Below are 19,169 nucleotides of genomic sequence, written 5' to 3' on the forward strand. Positions count from 1 at the left end.
TTCTTCACTGTATGTGTATATGTGTCATACAGTGGTGCTGCAACCAAGCAAAATTTCCCTCTGGAGTTTATAAAGTTTCATTCATTCATTCATTCATTCATTCATTCACCAACACTTCACATGGGCTGGAAACACTGTGCAAGGGACACATATTCTATGTGGTTGTGTTTCCTACCAACAAATAAAGAAACTGAAAGTGTTTGTATCTTCAAAAGTTCGTAACTCAAACACATTCAAGAGGAGCTGACCAGGACATCAAGCACGGTTACCTCTGACTGCTGCCATTTGGCCATAGCTCATCACCAACTCCCCCTCTGAAATGTGTCTCCCCAGCATGTCCGTCTCAGTGATGGACAAAGTAGAGCTGCTGCTCTCAGTGGAGGGGGTGGCGCGAGGAGGTGGAGTCTCCTGTCTTGGTGAATGCGATGCTGGAGGCTGAGGTTCGGGAAGAATAGATGGGGAGGGATAGATGAGGCTGAGAGACTCCTCGTCTCGCTCTACAGACATGACCCTATCGAAGAGAAGGGACAAGGAAACCATGTTAATGCCCTGGGGTCTATCCCCAGTCCTCCTTGTCAGGCATATTTACACCCAGGGACATTCAGCTGTAGAAACAGAGGTATAGCTCTATGGGTTCTGCTATAAGGAACATTTTCATTATACAACCTGGATATAATGCAAAAACAGAAGCAAGCTTTTGCTGTTCCAAAGAGCCACCTGAGGTTACTCCTGTCAATGGCCAGTAGACTCTTCAGTGAGTCCTTCGGCTATCAGACTGACACCGGGCTCTTACTGGCTTAGTGGTACTGAGATGCCTGTGATGCTTTTCATTTATTTGCACACTGTTTGGATTTTATTATCTTTTCAACACGATATACATATGTATCACACAAATTGTATGTGTGTGTGTGTGTGCATTGTCAATACTAAATTGTATGTATCCTGCTGTTATAATCTGTTGTAATCTACTATTTATTTGCAATATATTACGCTTTTTGTGGTTTTGCACTGTCTTCTAACTGAGTTCTGGGTATGCTGCAATTTTTAGTAGGTGTCCATTATGCAGTATTCTACACCCTAAGCCTATTTTCCCCACTGAAACTGTTATTTTTTTATGTGATGATTCATAAGAAAACAATTACCATATTATAACGGAACAAACAAAACACTGAAGGTAAAACCTAATTACACCATGGTATTATTTAAGGACTATTAAATGCCATACTTGAAAGTAAAAATGAAATTAATACAATTATGCTTTACACATTGTGACTGAAGCATTTTTATATCCACAGAAACCACAGAATGTGGGGATGTCAGTGACTGTACCCTGAGAGCTGTGTGTCTGCATTTGTGTCTCTCGGTGAGACACACTTTTGTTCACACTGTGCGGTACACCATTCTGGAGAATATATGTAAACGTAACTGTACAGAGGGAAGGTGTGACGTTTGACGAGGGCTCTCATAATGCTGGCCTGCTGGAAACAACAGGGGGTGCTGTGGTCTAAGCTCTCCCTTCGTACTCCCTTTGTACGCTGCTGTTCGCAGGCGGACAGATGGTCAATGCGTATACCATTCCCTGGCACACATTGCCAAGCAATCTGAACTGCCATGTCTTTGCAGTTGGTGATTTCATATTTTGATAAACAGCCTAAATGGCCATTTGACAATAAAATAAGTAAAATCCATTCAAAAGGCTCTAGAAACATAACACCACATAATGTAGAAGCAAAACAAATAAGGCTGCAACTGGGAACATGTATTATTTGTAGACTCACAATTGCTGCTGCAGCTCCTCGTTCCCGCCGGGCCGCGTTTCTTCCTCAAGGGGCCAAGGCTCAGCATCCAGGTTGACTGGCTCAGAACTGCAAAGGGTACGAGGCAGGTTGGGTGTTCCAAGAAGGCGAGGAGATGCATCCGGAGTCGTGTGAGGCGTGGTCATCAAAATGAGCTCGTCCCCTAATAGCAGGGATAAATGGCACCAGAGACATGGAGCAGGGCTTTAACAGGCAAACTGCTGCCTACCTTGACAAAAATGTCCATTATTGCACAAAGACGCAGTGTACAGGACTCCATGGGAGGACAGAATGAGAGCTCAACGGGGTAGCTGATAAACATGTTCTGTGCTCCCAGCAGGACTCAGCATGGACCCCACAAACAAACACACCTGCCAGCACCCCAGGGGGCACACATTCCTTCTCTGAGGCCTCTGGGGTGACCAAGGGTGACCACAGTATGCCGCAAACGGGGCTCTCTGTAGCACTGGGTGCTGGGGTGGGCACAGGAGTCCGCACCACTGGCTCCTGAAACAAGGCACACTGGCAGGTAAAACAGAGTAAATATACACATCAGGCACAGCTTCAAGTCAACGCACACACATACAGACAAAATGTAATATACAATCATGCATACACAATATTTTGTACAGAATGCTGCAATATTTGTCTGAAATGCATGATGAAAAGTTTGAATGTGTGTATTTTCAGATGTACAAAGTGCACCAACATGCAAGGAGCTGTACTGAGCCCTGGCAGCCCTTCCATCAGCCTGATGACATTACTTTTAGAGTCCCAACAGTCCTGACACCGAGCGCTTTGGCGACTGGCCGTGCTGTGTGGGGTACTGTGTTTCTTACTGACTCAGTCAGCGCATCTATCAGCCATTGCACTTTACTGACAAAAATGCTGCTTTGTTTAGAGAACATTTATTAGTGATTTCAGTTACTTTTATTTAAAATGTCCACAAGGGCAATATCTGAGTGTTCTCATGGTGCAGAAAAGCAAAAGCAAAAAGATTTAGAAATTCAAGTTAAAATAATAGGACAGTGTGAAAATATAATAACACTATAATGTATAATATTACTATTTGCAATTAGTGGAATAATACAACAAAATCCTATTATGCAACATAGTATTCTCGCATGTTAACTGTCTATACATTATATATATATATATATATATATATATAATATATATATCCTTATGATTTATAAAGGACAGTATGTGGGGGTTGAAGGAGCCTGGTGCAAGTTGAGGACTACAGGCCATTAAAGTCCCCAAAGGCACTTAGTGAACAGAATGCAAAACCAGATTATACAGAAAAGGACAAGAAACATTTAAAAGCAGCGAAAATCTAGCACTGAGATCAGTGCAGTCACTGAGCCCAAAAGGAAGCTACCATACAGATAATGAACTGTGTGTGTGCAGCTGTGTGTGTGTGTGTGTGTGTGTGAGAGAGAGAGAGAGAGAGAGAGAGAGAGAGAGAGAGAGAGAGAGAGAGAGAGAGAGAGAGAGAGAGAGAGAGAGAAGTGGGCCAGTAAACAAACATTATTGGTGTGTTCTGTTCACCTCCTGCATTGCAACATCAGCCCTCAGGCTGGCAGGGGGAGCAGGGCTCTGGACCTCCCTCTGCCCCAGGAACAGGGCCACCGTCTCGGCCAGGGCTTCATCCACGTACTGTCGGACAATCTCCGCATGCAGACTTCTTCTGCCAGCCGCGTCCACTGCATGAAGACCACATTGTTACCTCAGGGACAGAGCCCACACTTCCATCTCCACAGTGCTCACTGGGTCCAGGTGTGGCACGAGCTCATTTGCATATTGTACAAGTCCCCTGTGCACTGTGTCGGGAACAACACATTCAACTTCCAGCCCTTCACTGGAGCTATACACAATTACACAATAACATTACTTGTCATTTGGTGACAATAAAATAAAGTAAGGCTGAGTGCTGCTGAAATGCAATTTGTCCTCCTGTGCTTCCAGGACAAACTCTGGACCACTGTAACTCTGTACTGGACAAGTGGTCATTCATGATGGATGGATGGATGGATGGATGGATGCCTACAAAACAATTTTCTGAGAAAACAGAAATCCAGTCCATTTAGTCAGATGTTACACTCCAGTATAAAGGTCCTGCAGTGCGTTTCACTTCACTGCACGTTTCACATGTTTCATCTGTCCGTAGGACTTGAACAAAGAGAGCTTTTCTGTCTTTCATACAGAGATCTCCTGAGTCCCCTTCAGTCAAAATAAGAAAGACCAAAGGGATGATGCTTAACACATCATCTAGCTCGTTCACTTGTCGAATGTCAACGGGTTGGCAGAAAAATGTGCCAACAGCCCTTCGATGATTATTAACAACTGGTATTTAGTCAATGCCTTTGTCCAAAGTGCCTTACAGTTAGATACATTACAGTAAGTTTCCTATATGCAGTCACACAGCAGAGCACCGTAACAAACACACACACACACACACACACACACAAAGGGCAGCTTAGATCTCTCTCTCTACAGCGACCTCACCACTGTATCACTGACAGCAGCCTTTGCAGGAATCCAGAGACTGCCAGAAAGGAACCGGAAGCTGTTCAGCCTGACGTGGAGAGGGGCGCTCTGTACACAACAGCATCGATTACCTGTGTATCGACTAAGATGTCTTGAGGTGGAAGTGCTCCCTGGGAATGGTCCCAGTGTAGAAAGCAAAGGGAAAGACAAGGCTCAAAGACGGTGAACCTGATGGTGGTACAGGATTGACAGGAAGCCTACGCCCAGTGGGGACAGAGCCAGTTTACCTATGTCTGATATAGAGGCACTGCTCTCCTCTTCCTCACTGAAGCTTGCAGGATCATTCTGGTCGGGGGGGGAGGAAAGCTCCGTGATCATCCGCGCCATCACCTGCTGCTCCACCCTGAATTCAGGGAACATATTTCAGGATCTTTATTTCATACAAAACATCTCATGGCAGTTGATCCAGATAGGTAAATGCAGGTTTCACTATGGTTACAGTTTTGTGCTCTTAACCCTCAGATAATCTGTGTGCTATAATCTACATATTGTAAACCACATCTTCAACATCTGGGACCTCTGTGCTGGAATTTTAAAATTCAGCTCTCCATGATTGCTACTAACTTGCGCTCTCTCAGCTGAGCCACGTGAGTTGGCAAACAATTATTAGAACTTGGACAAAAAATTATTAAAGAAGTAACTTGGGACAGCTGATAGTGTAGTGGTTAGAACTGCTGTTTTTGGACCCAAAGGTCACAGGTTCAAATCTCTCTTTCAGATGTAGTACCCTTGAGCAGGGTATTTACCCTAAAAATTCCTCTGGTAAAAATGACCCGGCTGTACAAATGGGTTAATAAGTGTAAACTGCTTTGAAGAAAAGTATCAGCTAAATGAATAAATGTAAATTTAATTAATTATAACAGCAAGAACTCAAAGTAGGCAAGGGACAGCTGGTGGCATACTGATTAGAGCTACTGCCCTTGGTCCCAGAGGTTCCAGATTTGATTCCCACCTCTGGCTGTAGTACCCTTGAGCAAGGCATTTACCCTAAATTGTTCCAGTAAAATTACTCAGCTGTATAAATGGGTAAATAATTGTAAGCTTGTAACCATAATAACTGCAACTTTAACATTGTAAGTTGCTTTGGACAAAAGTGTCAGCTAAATGAATAAATGTAAAAATGACTTCTTAAAACACTGCCAAATTTGTGGTGCAGCAATGAGACACTACTACTTACCAAGGGGGATGTTATGGAATACTTATAACCACCTTAAAGGTAACGTATAGTTCATCTTAAGACATATTCAGGGTACCCCACACATCAGAACCACGGTTCAATGGGAATCAGCAAAGGTGCTTTAAACTGTTAATTTCCTTAACAAAGATGAGGAAAACTGCAATAAACAATTATATAAATAGCCAGAATACATGGGGGGGGGCATTTGAGCAGTCAAACACCAGCGCAGGGCACAGCACTGCATTCCACACTGGGAACTCAACGTTTCATAAACATGAACCAAAATGTTGTGTACTAGACAGTGCTGAACCTGTTCTTTGTGTTACTTTACAAAGATTTAAGACAGTAAAACAAAACAGTGACAGAGCACTGTCAAGTGTGACTCCTCCTGTTAGGTGTATTACAAAGTTTTGAAGCTACAACAATGTTCAGTTTCACTCTAATTGTGTTTACTTCACTTTTCTATTCTCAGAAATTTATTGTGGAGTGAATTTCCTCTGCGTTTTCGTGAGCACACATGAGTTGGCAGTAAAGGGTGCAGAAATAGGGGAAATGCAGGAGGGATTCATTCAACAAGCTTCCGGTGTTTGACAGCAACAAGGAATACTACTCTTGTTCTGGGGCAACAACAGGCACTCAGTAAGAGTTTGTGAAGGTAACAATTTTACTTTTGGTCATTTTTAATTAGTGTTAATATAGCTTGATGTTAATAAAAATGCTTATAGCACATAAAATTGACCAAATGCGTGATGAATTGGTAACTTTTCTTGTGTCCTCAGATACAAATGAGACACATAGTGGGTATTTAAGGTCAAACAGCTTTTAATACATTCTTCTCTTTCAACTGTCCACTACACCCTCCTTCCTCTGCTCCACAGTTCATTCTTCTGACGTCTATGAGGAACACAGCACTCTTTTACATGGAGAGTGCATGGGAAGAAGTCATATTTTTGGAAAAAATGCAGTTATCCCCCTTACCCTATAGATCATTGGTTCTAGTTTCTTCCTAAAATGGTCTCCTGAAGAAAAACTGGATTAGCCTTTTGCTGAAGGTGTTTTGTGATTAACCAAGGTGGTATCCAGAGTCTTTAGTGATGGAAAAGAATTTATCCAGTGTCTGCCTCTGTTCGTCCGTTACGAAGTCCAGCCAGACTGAGTAGGCCAGATGTGGAGCGTTTACCAATGACATCTTTATGTATGCCGTCTTTTGCCCGGCTAAGCCACTGTGTAAAAAGCTTATAGACATTCCTCAAGTTTTTCACTGGCCAGGTTCTGTAAAAATATCAAATACACACACACACACACACACACACACACACACACACACACATTTTCTGAACCACTTGTCCCATACGGGGTCGTGGGGAACCGGAGCCTACCCGGCAACACAGGGCGTAAGGCCGGAGGGGGAGGGGACACACCCAGGACGGGACGCCAGTCCATCGCAAGGCACCCCAAGCGGGACTCGAACCCCAGACCCACCAGAGAGCAGGACCCGGTCCAACCCACTGCGCCACCGCGCCCCCCTTATATCAAATATAGTATAGCTATAATGAATATAAATATGAATATAAAATATAAAATATATATATAAAATATAAAAATTAATAAAAGCTATAATGAATATAATGAATATAAATGAAGAGTCACAATTTTGAAAAAAATGCAGTTATCCCCTTAGCCTATAGATCATTAGCTCTAGTTTCTTCCTAAAATGGTTTCTTGATGAAAAACGGCCATAGTTGAGCATGGTGAAGCAAATAAAAAAAAGGAACAATCATAGTCTAATTCTCACTAGTGAAGAACAACCAAGGACAAAGTTGTTAGCTGATTGATGTGAAATCAGCTGACCAACTGTTAACTTCGGTCATGTTTTAACTTGTCCAAACTGTGGAAGCTGAGAGCACACCCAAGCTCACTGACAAACGAATAAGTGGAAATTTAAAGTAAGACAACCCAAATTAGACAAAATTCGCAAGCTTTCGGAACATTCTGTCAATACCTCAAATGCAATATCCTACTGCCAAATATCATGTTTGTGTTGAATAAATGTTTTTATGCATGGCAATTATACATGTGGAATAAAATATTGTTTCAGTTTTTAGTTAAAAACTCAGTTTTCTCCATTTTGAAACCTTGATAATTCTTCCCATGGGCTCTTCAAATACATCAAACAGAACACAACACCCTGAGAAGAAGTTTTTGGAGATGAAAAGATAAAAAAAAGTCTTGTAAAAGACTGGAATCCCATTCAGTGTTCCCTGCTTCATGAAAGGGTAGACCTTTCAAGGCTGGATGAGCAGTTGATAAAAATGTAATAACATCTTAGATTTGCCTTTTTTTTTGTTTTTTTGTTTTTTTTTAACATAAACTAACCAGTGAATAAATCAAGGGGCATGTGTATTATTAAGCTTTTACCGATTGAGACGTAGTGGTTGAATTTCCAAAAAAATTAAAGTTACAAACAGACTTCCAGTTCCAACTTTACAATAAGTTGACAATCCAGTCAACCCATTTTTGAGACACTTCATATATCTTGAACACCAAGCTAGTTGGCTTGCCGTCCACATAAGTACTAGAGTAAAGTATAGTGGAATGGGACCCCTGGACCAGGTAATGAGGATAAAAAGGGCCTGAGATTATGTGTGAGGTGAGCCTTACCATTCCACTAGCTGACTCTCCAGGCATTTTCTCTGCTGAATGGCATCGAGGCAGGGATCTACAGCAGCTGGAGTGTCTTGAGCCTGGTGTTCGGGGTCATGAACTGGGCCATGGTACAGGGGTGCTGGAGGCTCACCTATTCCATTGAGCTGGACAAGAGGCTCCTAACAAAACAATCAAGCAGAAGAAGATGAGCCTCTACAAAAGCAAGACTCCAACAAGGAGTCCTAGGCAAGATTTTTTTTTCAAGGTTTACTGCTGTTCTTGTCATAGCCTTTCTTTCAGATGATGTCAACCACTCTAACTGATGGCTAAAATATCACAAACTTCACCAACAACAAAAACGGTCCCTTAGATGATTTCAGTGGACTGGGCATTTTCATTTTTGTGACAAGACAATATGTACATATATAGCACTATAAGACTGTTCAAGAAATAGATAAGAACTGACATGATGGGCCCAGCAGTCAACAAACTTCACATGGAGCACAATACAGTAATACCATATCTTCAGAACCAGCTTTCAAATCACACATATAGGGGGTGAACAAAATAATGGAAATTCCACATGGAAAAGCAGTTTAACTTTGAAGTAACTAAATCACAGTTACAAACACAGCTGCAGAGACAAGTAATGTTAGGTGGACTGTCAATGAGCACTGTGCGTCAGCTACAGAAGAACTCTGACAATTAGCATTTCGATAAGCCACTTTTCGAAGCAAGAGGAGGCAACTAACAGAGTTCCAAAAACATCTAGATATTTGCGCCCTGAATTTTTCATTGGTCACAAAAATTCAAATTTGTTTGATGTGTCAAGGGGAAAGAAATTAAAAATAATCACAGCATATGCCAAACATGGACAAAATGCATTAGTAAAGAGTGGCTGAAAGCCAAAGTTTACAGTCAGGGATAGATGATAGGGATAGATACTTCACAGAATAGATGTTATGCCACAAAAGTATAGCCTCAAAATTAGATGTGGTGTGATTTAGCAGACTCCATAGTCCTGCTGGGGGACTTCAACACTCATGTTGGCAATGACTGGGAAATCTGGCGGGGGGTGATTGGGAAGAACGGCTTTTCCGATCTGAACCCGAATGGTGAAATGTTATTGGACTTCTGTGCTAGCCATGGTTTGTCCATAACAAACACCATGTTTGAAGACAAGGATGCTCATAAGTGTACTTGGTATGAGAGCTGCTTGGGCCAAAGGTCAATGATCGACTTTGTAGTCGTTTCATCTGACTTGAGGCCACATGTTCTGGACACTCGAGTAATGAGAGGTGCTGAGCTGTCAACCGATCATCATCTGGTGGGGATGGTCAGAGGTCCCAAATGTTGGATCAGATGGCGGAGAAAACTGATGGACAGACCTGGCAGGCCCAGACGTTTAATGAGGGTGTGCTGGGAACGACTGTCAGAGGACCTTGTCCAGAATGATTTTAACTCACACCTCCGGGAGAGCTCCCATGTCCCGGAGGAGGTAGGGGACATGGAGTCTGAATGGACCCTGTTCAAAACCTCCATCGTGGAAGCAGCCAGGCACAGCTGTGGCCAAAAGCTTGTTGGTGCCAGCCATGGCGGCACCTCGAGAACCCGCTGGTGGACACCGGTGGTGAGGGAAGCCGTCAAGTTGAAGAAGGAGGCCTTTGTGGCCTGGTTGGCTCTGGGGACTCCTGACTCAGCAGACAGGTACCAGGAGGCGAAAAAGGCAGCAGCGGCTGCGGTTGCAGAAGCAAAATCCAGGGCATGGGAGGAGTTTGCAGAGGCCATGGAAAACAACTATCGGTCGGCTTCAAAGAGGTTCTGGAGAACCATCCGGCAGCTCAGAAGGGGTCAGAGGAGTCTCGCTCAGGCTGTGTTCAGCAGGAATGGAGAAAGTCTGACCTCTGATGAGGACACTGTCGGGAGGTGGAAGAAGCACTTTGAAGAACTCTTAAACCCAAGTGATATGCCTCCCTTACAGGAGTCAGGGCCTGAGGCTTTCAGGCTGTCAGAGTCCATTTCCCTGGTGGAAGTCACTGAGGTAGTAAGCTCCACAGTGGCAAAGTACCGGGGGTGGATGAGATCTGCCCGGAACTGCTTAAGGCCCTGGATGTTGTCTCATGGTTGACACGCCTCTGCAATGTTGCATGGACCTCGAGGACTGCTTAAGGCCCTGGATGTTGTCTCATGGTTGACACGCCTCTGCAATGTTGCATGGACCTCGGGGACAGTGCCCTTGGATTGGCAAACTGGGGTGGTGGTGCCTATTTTTAAGAAAGGGGACCAGAGAGTGTGTGCCAACTATCGGGGTATCACACTTCTCAGCCTCCCTGGGAAAGTCTACGCCGGGGAGCTGGAGAGGAGGCTCTGGCCGATAGCTGAACCTCACATTGAAGAGGAACAATGCTGATTCCGCCCTGGCCGTGGAACAGTGGACCAGCTTTTTACCCTCTCACAGATAACTGAAGGGGCATGGGAGTTCACTAATCCAGTCTACATGTGTTTTCTGGCCTTGGAGAAGGCCTATGTCTGTGTTCCCCAGGAAATTCTGTGAGAAGTACTTAGGGAGTATGGGGTACCGGAGCCGCTACTCCAGGCTATTCGGTCTCTTTAGATACGGAGCGAAAGCTGTGTCCGTATACTCGGCATTAAGTCAAGCCTGTTCAGTGTGGGTGTTGGACTCCGCCAAGGTTGTGCCTTGTCTCCACTCCTGTTTGTGGTTTTCATGGACAGGATATCAAGGTGCAGTCGAGGCCAGGAGGGCATTCTGTGTGGGAGTCGGAAGGTGACGTCTCTGCTTTTTGCAGATGATGATGTCCTTTTGGCACCGTCACATGGTTGCCTCCAACACACACTGGAACGGTTTGCAGCCGAGTGTGAAGCAGTTGGGATGAGGATCAGCACCTCAAAGTCTGAGTCCAAGGTTCTCTCACGGAAAAGGATGGCATGCCCCCTCCAGGTAAGGGGAGAGAATTTGCCCCAGGTGGAGGAATTCAAGTATCTTGGGGTCTTGTTCACGAGCAAGGGGAGAAGGGAGAGTGAATAGGATGCCCCCTGGGCGCCTCCCTTCGGAGGTATACCGGGCACAGCCAACTGGGACGAGGCTCCGAGGTCAGCCCAGGACCTGCTGGAGGGATTATATCTCACAGTTGGCCTGGGAACAGCTGGGGATTCCCAGGCTGAGCTGGAGGAAGTTGAGGGGGACAGGGGTGGCTGGGACTCTCTGCTCTCCCTGCTGCCACCATGACCCTGTTAGGACAAGCGGGATGGATGGATGGATGGATGGATGGATGGTGATTTAGCACCTCTGTGACTTAGTGTCAACAAAAACTATATGCCATAAGCCTCACAAAGCTGGAATTTATGGGAGGGCTGCCATTTGGAAACTGTTTGAATCAAAGGCCAATACACAGAGACATATGACCTAGTTTAAGGTGCACAAGAGCAATAACATAGAAGTAATATGGTGTGATGTCATCTTTCACCCCTATTTCCTATATCTGGATGACTTTTCGTTTGGCGAAAGCCAGAAGATGCTTTCAACTTGCCATGTCTTTAACATTTCTCAACTGTCACACATGGTGGTGGACCCATAACAGTATAGACACCTATCTCGTGGGAGTCCTAAAATCCAACGGTTGCTCTGCAGAGTCAGACAACAGCCAAGGAGTATAAGGTCATTTTACAGGGTCTGGTGCACCCTAGGGTGCAAACATTGTTCCTTATGATGTTCCCACATTTCAGGATGATAATGCCTCTATACACCACCAAACAAACTCAAGATTGGTTTCATGAACACCAGGAGAAAGTCAAGTGCCTTGCATAACCTGTACATTCAGCAGAGCTAAACATCTTTGAACATTAATGGGAAGTTGTTCAAAGTGCAAAGTAGATTTCAACCTCCTTCATCCCTCAAAGAACTGGAGGCTTTTCTTCATAAAGAACAGTGCAAAACCCCACTACACACAAGTGAAGACTTCTTAGAAAGCATTGCAACAAACATGGTAAAGGGTGTTCTGATTACAAAGGGTGACCCTACTCCTTACTTGGTCCTTGATATTAAAATATTTTTTAATGTTTCTTCTATTTTGTCCACCCCCATACTGAGTACTTTTATTTTTGCTGTCATTTCCTGCTCCAATCTTTCTATCTTGTGAAATGTCATATATGCCTTCATCCACAGACATGCAAGATGCTAATTTTGCATATACTAGCATACAGCAGTAACTCATCATCCTAGCTGTGAATCATCTTTCATGTGGTTCTCAGCATCCGACTGCCCCCACGAGTGAGCAATGTGTAACACACACACACACATTTTCAGAACCGCTTGTCCCTTACGGGGTCAAGGGGAACCGGAGCCTACCCGGCAACACAGGGCGTAAGGCCGGAGGGGGAAGGGGACACACCCAGGACGGGACGCCAGTCCGTCGCAAGGTACCCCAAGCGGGACTCGAACCCCAGACCCACCAGACAGCAGGACTGCGGTCCAACCCACTGCGCCACCGCACCCCCGGATCCAATGTGTAACACATCACCCTAAATATTCAATCAAACAGGCGCAAGAAGACAGCAACTTGTCTGCATCATGACTGAACGCTGAGGGTCGTTTCAGTAAAGAAGTAGTACATTTCCAACATCTACTATTCTTCCTGATAACAGGCGAGTATGTCTGACGACAAGACACCCAACATCCATTATACAGGGCTTAAGGGCCATAACAGTGTGTTGCCGGTTCTCCTGTCAAAGTGGGCTTTAAAGCTGTCACTTGTAAAGTGAACAGCGATAAACCCAGTTCCCACCTGGGCAGCCTGCATGCCTGTAATGTCAGTGGCAACACAACACAGTCAGCTGTGTCTGAAAATACCTCCATGGATCTTATTGTCATTTCTAAGATAAAAGGGAGGGATTATAACTTCCATATCACATGGTGGTCACGTTCTCTTTCAATAAATTTCTTTGCCTTTGTTCTCATGTAGCCAGTACATAAGATATGGGATGTGCTCTAAGGCAACGTGTGGACATAACTTTGCACTACTCTGTGGTTTTAAGTTGCTCTGGGTCTCTGTTTCCTGGCAAGGTACACTGTCTACATAGTGCTTTGAAAGGGTGACACATTCATAGGGATGGAAAAAAGCCTGATTGCTGAAGTAAGGAATGCATGCCATTCCCAGCAGTTTAAAGGGTGTAATTACGGCAAATTGCTGCCTATTATATTTACATTTTTATGGTTTGAATGTAGTTTTATAAAATGTTGCATTATTGAAGCACTTATCCTGATTTTAATTACCAGGTGGGGGGGAGAAGAGACGCCACTTACAGGCACACAATGGATTAATTACTTTGCCTTTTCTACAAACAATTATACACAATCGTTTTTCAGTTAGACTATGTTAGCCTCCGTCTTTCTCTGTATCATTAAAACCTGATCAGATTTAGCAAATACTATAGAAAGTCCAGTCACAGTTACAATAAAACCTTGTGCTTATAAAAACCACACAGAACTGTCTTTTTCTTGGACTTCTCATTATGCTTGGAAGTCTACAAATAGTGCTGTTTAAGCCAAATATGTATTTATCAGTAAAACCATAGACAGGTAATTAGCTTGGGATATTTACAGTACTGTTCAGGTTGACCCAAATTCAGTGCTACAGCTCTGTGTGTGTGTCTGTGTTTTTGCCAGCTTTTTACTGTCATCCTGGTGGTGTTCCTCAAGGGTTAACAAGGCAGGGAAACAAAACACAGATGTCATCAACAAAGCATTTACAAATGCTATGAAATGTATTTCGATTATGGGAAATCATGCAAAAAAAAAAAACAAAGAGGACAGACGGGCTGTCACACATTACTCACAAATGAAAGCTGCTAAGACCACGTCACAGCCAGACACGTCGGCTCTGCAGTGAAAGGCCGACATATGGGCTTTCATAACAAGTACATTTTCAATATTCAGATTTATCGATTAATTTCCATAAATACATAAAATCCATTAAAAAAATGAACTGCAAATGAATGATGATTTTTGTAAGGGTACTATCGACAGCCTTATGTACAACACTGCTTCCAAATAAATGTGCAAATGCGGCTCCCTTCCTTACCGAAAGGGGGCAATGTGGAATAAAGTGTTCTTCTGTCACCCTGACAAAGAAAAATAATGCACTTCCAGAGAAACATAAAGCATCTATATATGAGAAAAATGGCTGCTTTTGAATTTTTCCTTGACAACGCACTAATGACTGCAGCAGTATATTCATGTAAATGGACCGGTGCCGCGCGCCCTTGTAGGACCAAACCATGGTCGCCGCCTAACGCCCAATTTGCTGCACTGCTTGTACTGCTCATTATTAGGAGATGTGGGAGGCTGCGTCTTTGTCCGCATGACTGATCAGGGACTCTGTCTCTCGGATGAATTTCATCATCATCTAAATGGGCTCTTTCTCAACTTGCTGGTGCTGCAAACAAAAGGGAACCCGATCTTTTGTTCCACATGTTTATTGTTCCGTGTTTGGTTCTTCTCCATCATTTATCTGGCGGATTTATCTTGTACTGATGGAACATTTTCAGTCATTCTGAACGCAAACTCTCTGAATACAAACAGCAGCATGCAAAAGAATCTATGAAAAGGGGACAATAAGCATCATATTTCTGCCAAGGTGTGCTACAAATAGAGTGAGTGTCACGTAACAGACACCTCCACCTCCAGTGGAATCCAGAAGCTGGACATGAAGGACAAACCTGGGGTATGTCAGCCACAGCCAGGAAATCTGTTCCAGGAAAGACATTGTCCTCATCCTCCTCTTCTTCCTCCTCCTCCTCCTCCTCCTGCTGTGGCTCCACGGGTGTTTGCTGCACAGCCTGCAGGTAGAGAGACTTCAGCAACAGAATGCACCTGCTCTTAGAGTCTCGTATGCAGTAGGAGTCAGTGCGCCACACCCACAATGCTCTTCCACAACAAGCACAGAGATTAATAATAAGAAATTCATTAAGAGTTGGGAACTCCAACAGGTAAGGGAAAAGCAGAAGGCCAGAGACAGCACCACACAAATATGGATCAACGAAGTGCGACACAAGAGGAAGAATCTCTTCCACGTAGGAGACAATATGAAGAATATGCTTCCAGAAAGTTATACTACATTTAGTGGAGGCCATTCTCCAAAGCGCATGCACACATGCACCCACACGCACACACGCACCCACACGCACACACGCACCCCCACACACACACACACACACACACACCGCCTGAACCGCTTGTCCCATACGGGTTGCGGGGAGCCGGAGCCTAACCCGGCAACACAGGGTGTAAGGTTGGAGGGGGAAGAGACACATCCATGACGGGACGCCAGTCCATCGCAAAACACCCCAAGCGGGACTCAAACCCCAGACCCACCAGAGAGCAGGACCCAGTCCAACCCACTGTGCCACCACACCCCCCCATTCTCCAAAGCCTTTTACTTATTTACCTCTTTATACACTAGGGTAATTTTCAGCTAGGTACCTTGCTCAAGGGTACTGCAGCTGAGGGTGAAATTCAAACCTGTGACCCTAGGATCCAAAGGCAACAGCTCTGTCCACTACACTAAAGCAGAGTGTGTCTGACCGCAGGAGGAGAAACGATTCAAACAAAAGTGTACCACCCTGATTGAGAGTACGTAACAGCACATCATATTTAGTAATGAACATAAGCAATAAATAATAAAAGTGCGGGGATGACGGAAGGTTGTGGAAAATACTATTAAAATGAAGCAACATAGCAGAAACTGGATAAATCAGGGCTGGCAGAGGTCACCTGAAAGAAAAGGAGGTGGAGTTCTACCATGGTACAGCAGTACCGCACTTCTCAGCTGGCTGAAGGGCCACTGGTGCAGTCTTGATGTGCCGCTATGTGCGGAAACGTATTCATTTGTGAGCTCTCACACCAGAGCACAGAGTGACTCATGGCCACACTGTGGACTCATCTCCTGGAGCTCTGGCAAACTGCACTTGTGTGTGCGTATGTGTGTGAACACACAGATGCCAAGAGCTCAAAGCTGAGCCTGTGTCAGACGGACCGCTGCTGATTCACTTCACAACATGGTAACTTGGCTCAGCTACAATCACCGGAGCCAAAAGGGCCAAATTCCACCACCTGGGTCTGAATCTCCTGCACAAGTCAGTCTACAAGTGCAGGTGGCCAACAGAGAGACAGACTGACTGACCAACCGACTGACCGCCTGAACACACAGAACAAAGGCAGAGGCATCAGGTGACTGTGCTCCTGTGCCGTACGGGTGTACTGCTGTGCTCAGTGTGTGCGATGCCCCACCCTGAGGGGCACTGAGTACCAGGATGCCATAAGCCAGACACCGCCACTGTCTGAAGTGATCCCCAGTGCCCCTACTTGACGTAGCCTCAGTCCCCAATCCACGCATTTCTCTTTTGAGTCATTCTTCTGGGACCATTTTTTTAACACACTGTACAATTTTGACAAGCATTTTCAGTCCACTGACTTGTTTGACTTCCCAGCCCCACTGTAATGTTTTGCAGAGGTGTGTTAAGTGTCCATCATGGACCCTGTGGGGACAAGAGCAGGGACTACTCTGGGGTGTGAGCAGGCAGCACACACAACAATGGTAGGAAAATCTACTGAAGATTTAGGTCCGGATCACACTGGATGTTAACATGCAACACAAATATTAGAATTGCGCTGAGAATGTTGGAGAGGAGACTTAAGAATACCAACAAGTGAAGATTCACTACTGTAAAGTGAGAGCACAGCAACAACAAGGCTCCACACACTCCTCATCATCCTTATTGCAGCACAGCATGATAAATGCGCATATTCATCTCCATGAAAACGTTCAGGCAGGAAGCAGCTCAGACCGATGAGCTGCTCTCAGCGGGGAAGTTCCTCCAACAGCCCTTTTCAGTGCCCTGCGTGATGAGTCAGCAGTATGTCGGGTGGGCGGGTAACAGAGAAGTGTGTATGTGTCCACACAGCCCATCGGCACCGTTTTCCAACACGAGCTCTTTTTGAATGATTAACCTGCACCCTGTTGCTGCTAGAGTCTCGCTGAGCCACACAGGAGCTCTCTTGGACAACAGCGTCCATGAAACTGCGCGTTGTGTCACCAGCGTCATCATGGCAACTCACGGTGCCCTATTTCAGGGGAGGAAACCGACCAAACGTCACTGTTTCGTAGTCTTACTTCACACTTTGAGACAGAAAGCAGAAAGCAGACGGAGGTGTTTGCAGGTATTTCCACTTGAGCTGAAGAGCGCCTCCTGTGGTTCACACCCTGCTGCAGACACATGCTGAGCGCATAGGTGATGTGCACTATAAGCTCACCGTAACCTACCTTTTAACATCCTAAAGGCACCAAGAAACAGTGGTTTGTGTTCCGTCACCGCAGTGTGAGTGCAGTGCGCAGCCGGGACACTCATGGAGAGGCACAAGGTCATGCTAAACATACACACACACACAGAGCACTTGGTGTGTTGGAGCCCGTTTGCCATCAGTCACCAGACTCATTACATCCACTGCAGAGAAAAGCCACTTTCTCTGCTCTCTGCTGACAGTGAAGGAAAGTTTAGTCATGATGCAGCAAACTGTATGAGAGAGAGCAAGCAAGAGACACACACACTTGGGATAAATAAGTTGTGTTCTTGCCGTACTGCTCAGAAAGCGCCATAGCAGTGCCTGACGATGGCGCCCCAGCTCATGTTGTACAGGCATCCCTGCTGTGCGAGAGCACCACCGCAAGGGCATCAGTGGCTCACGCCTCCCGCGCTGTTGCCATTCATTCATGAAAAGGGCCAGACAAATGTGCTCCTAGTGCCTGCAGTCGGGGATGGCAGTGTGATGAAGGTGCACTCACTGTGGATGCCAGTTGCATCATTCAGCCCCACCCGCTCAGCCTGCTCCAACTGCAGTGTCAACCGCAGGGGCCTGAGAGACATTCCTGTGGTTGCTAGGCAACCAGATGTGCCTGACTAGCAATGAGGTGGGGGAGCATGCGGGCGGCGAGTGCTCTGCGCACTACTTCCACGGCCAAGCATTTCAATTTCCCGAATGTGTATGTGTGAGCAGGAGAGGGGAGTCAAGGGGAGGGGGTTGAGGCGTGATTAATACCAAGCACACGAAACACATAAACACACAGGCAGGAATCACTTCATCCCATGTTTGTGTGAAAGACCTAGACGGCACACACAGCAAGACGGTACGAGTGTATCACTTTCCCTCACAGCAGGTTAAGTGCCATGTTCTAGAACAGAGGACAGCAGGAGAGGCCTTGTCACCATGGAAACACGCTCACAGACGCCACATGAGCATGGCCGTGAAGAGAGCTGGTGAAATGGGCAAATCGCAAAGGGCAGCGCGTGGAGACGCTGCAGGGAAGGTGAGCGGATGATATGGCGGCACCCTTAACGCTGTCTTGGGCAGCGATGCAGACTCAGGTGAAAGCGGACCCCGTTGCTTTGGTTACGGCACAGGAGTGTGGATGGGTTCACATCTAGTGTGTGCAACTTGGCATATACTCCTGCGTTCTGAAAGCATCAGCCTTTCCACTGTCCAGCTGCAGACTGATGTGCGCTGCTTCTACCGGAAAGCTCAAATTGACGCATGGCCACTTTGGTACAACAAGAATAAGAGCAGCGAATGCAGATAAGCACATAAGCAATGAACAGCTCCTCTGTGCCGCAGATCAAATGCAAAACAGCCGAAAAGACTCGCCCTCCATGTCGGACCTCTCTATTGCTCTTCAGACGTATGTTCAAATCCGGCTCGGTCTGTGTGGAGTTTGAACGTTCGCCTCGTTTTCACAAGGGGTTTCCTATGGGTGCTCTGGTTTCCTCTTACACTCCAAACACATGTTTTTGGTGAAACAGCGACTCTCAGATACCCATTTTGTGTGCTTGTGTGTGTGTGAATAAATCTGTGTGTCCCCCACACATCCAGGGTAGGCTCTGGATCACTGTGCCCCTGACATGAACAAACACTTCATGATAACCTGTGATTG

At 45.5% G+C, this 19,169-nt stretch overlaps 1 protein-coding gene across 4 annotated transcripts in view; it reads right to left on the bottom strand.

The window, feature by feature from the left end:
• Positions 1-19,169, bottom strand: part of kiaa0586 (KIAA0586 ortholog) — a 139,526-nt gene that overhangs the window by 40,310 nt on the left and 80,047 nt on the right. For 3 of the 4 annotated variants that reach the window (XM_018764204.2, XM_029258351.1, XM_029258350.1), the window contains exons 17-23: positions 14,905-15,024; positions 8,185-8,348; positions 4,574-4,689; positions 3,348-3,502; positions 2,168-2,318; positions 1,779-1,959; positions 270-511 (exon numbers count right to left, since the gene is read on the bottom strand). In XM_018764204.2, coding sequence (XP_018619720.2) covers positions 270-511; positions 1,779-1,959; positions 2,168-2,318; positions 3,348-3,502; positions 4,574-4,689; positions 8,185-8,348; positions 14,905-15,024 — 1,129 coding nt within the window. The remainder of the gene's footprint in view (positions 1-269; positions 512-1,778; positions 1,960-2,167; positions 2,319-3,347; positions 3,503-4,573; positions 4,690-8,184; positions 8,349-14,904; positions 15,025-19,169) is intronic. The other variant, XM_029258352.1, reaches the window with a different exon arrangement.

The sequence above is a fragment of the Scleropages formosus genome, chromosome 15, assembly GCF_900964775.1.
Source record: "Scleropages formosus chromosome 15, fSclFor1.1, whole genome shotgun sequence".
Taxonomy (NCBI): domain Eukaryota; kingdom Metazoa; phylum Chordata; class Actinopteri; order Osteoglossiformes; family Osteoglossidae; genus Scleropages; species Scleropages formosus.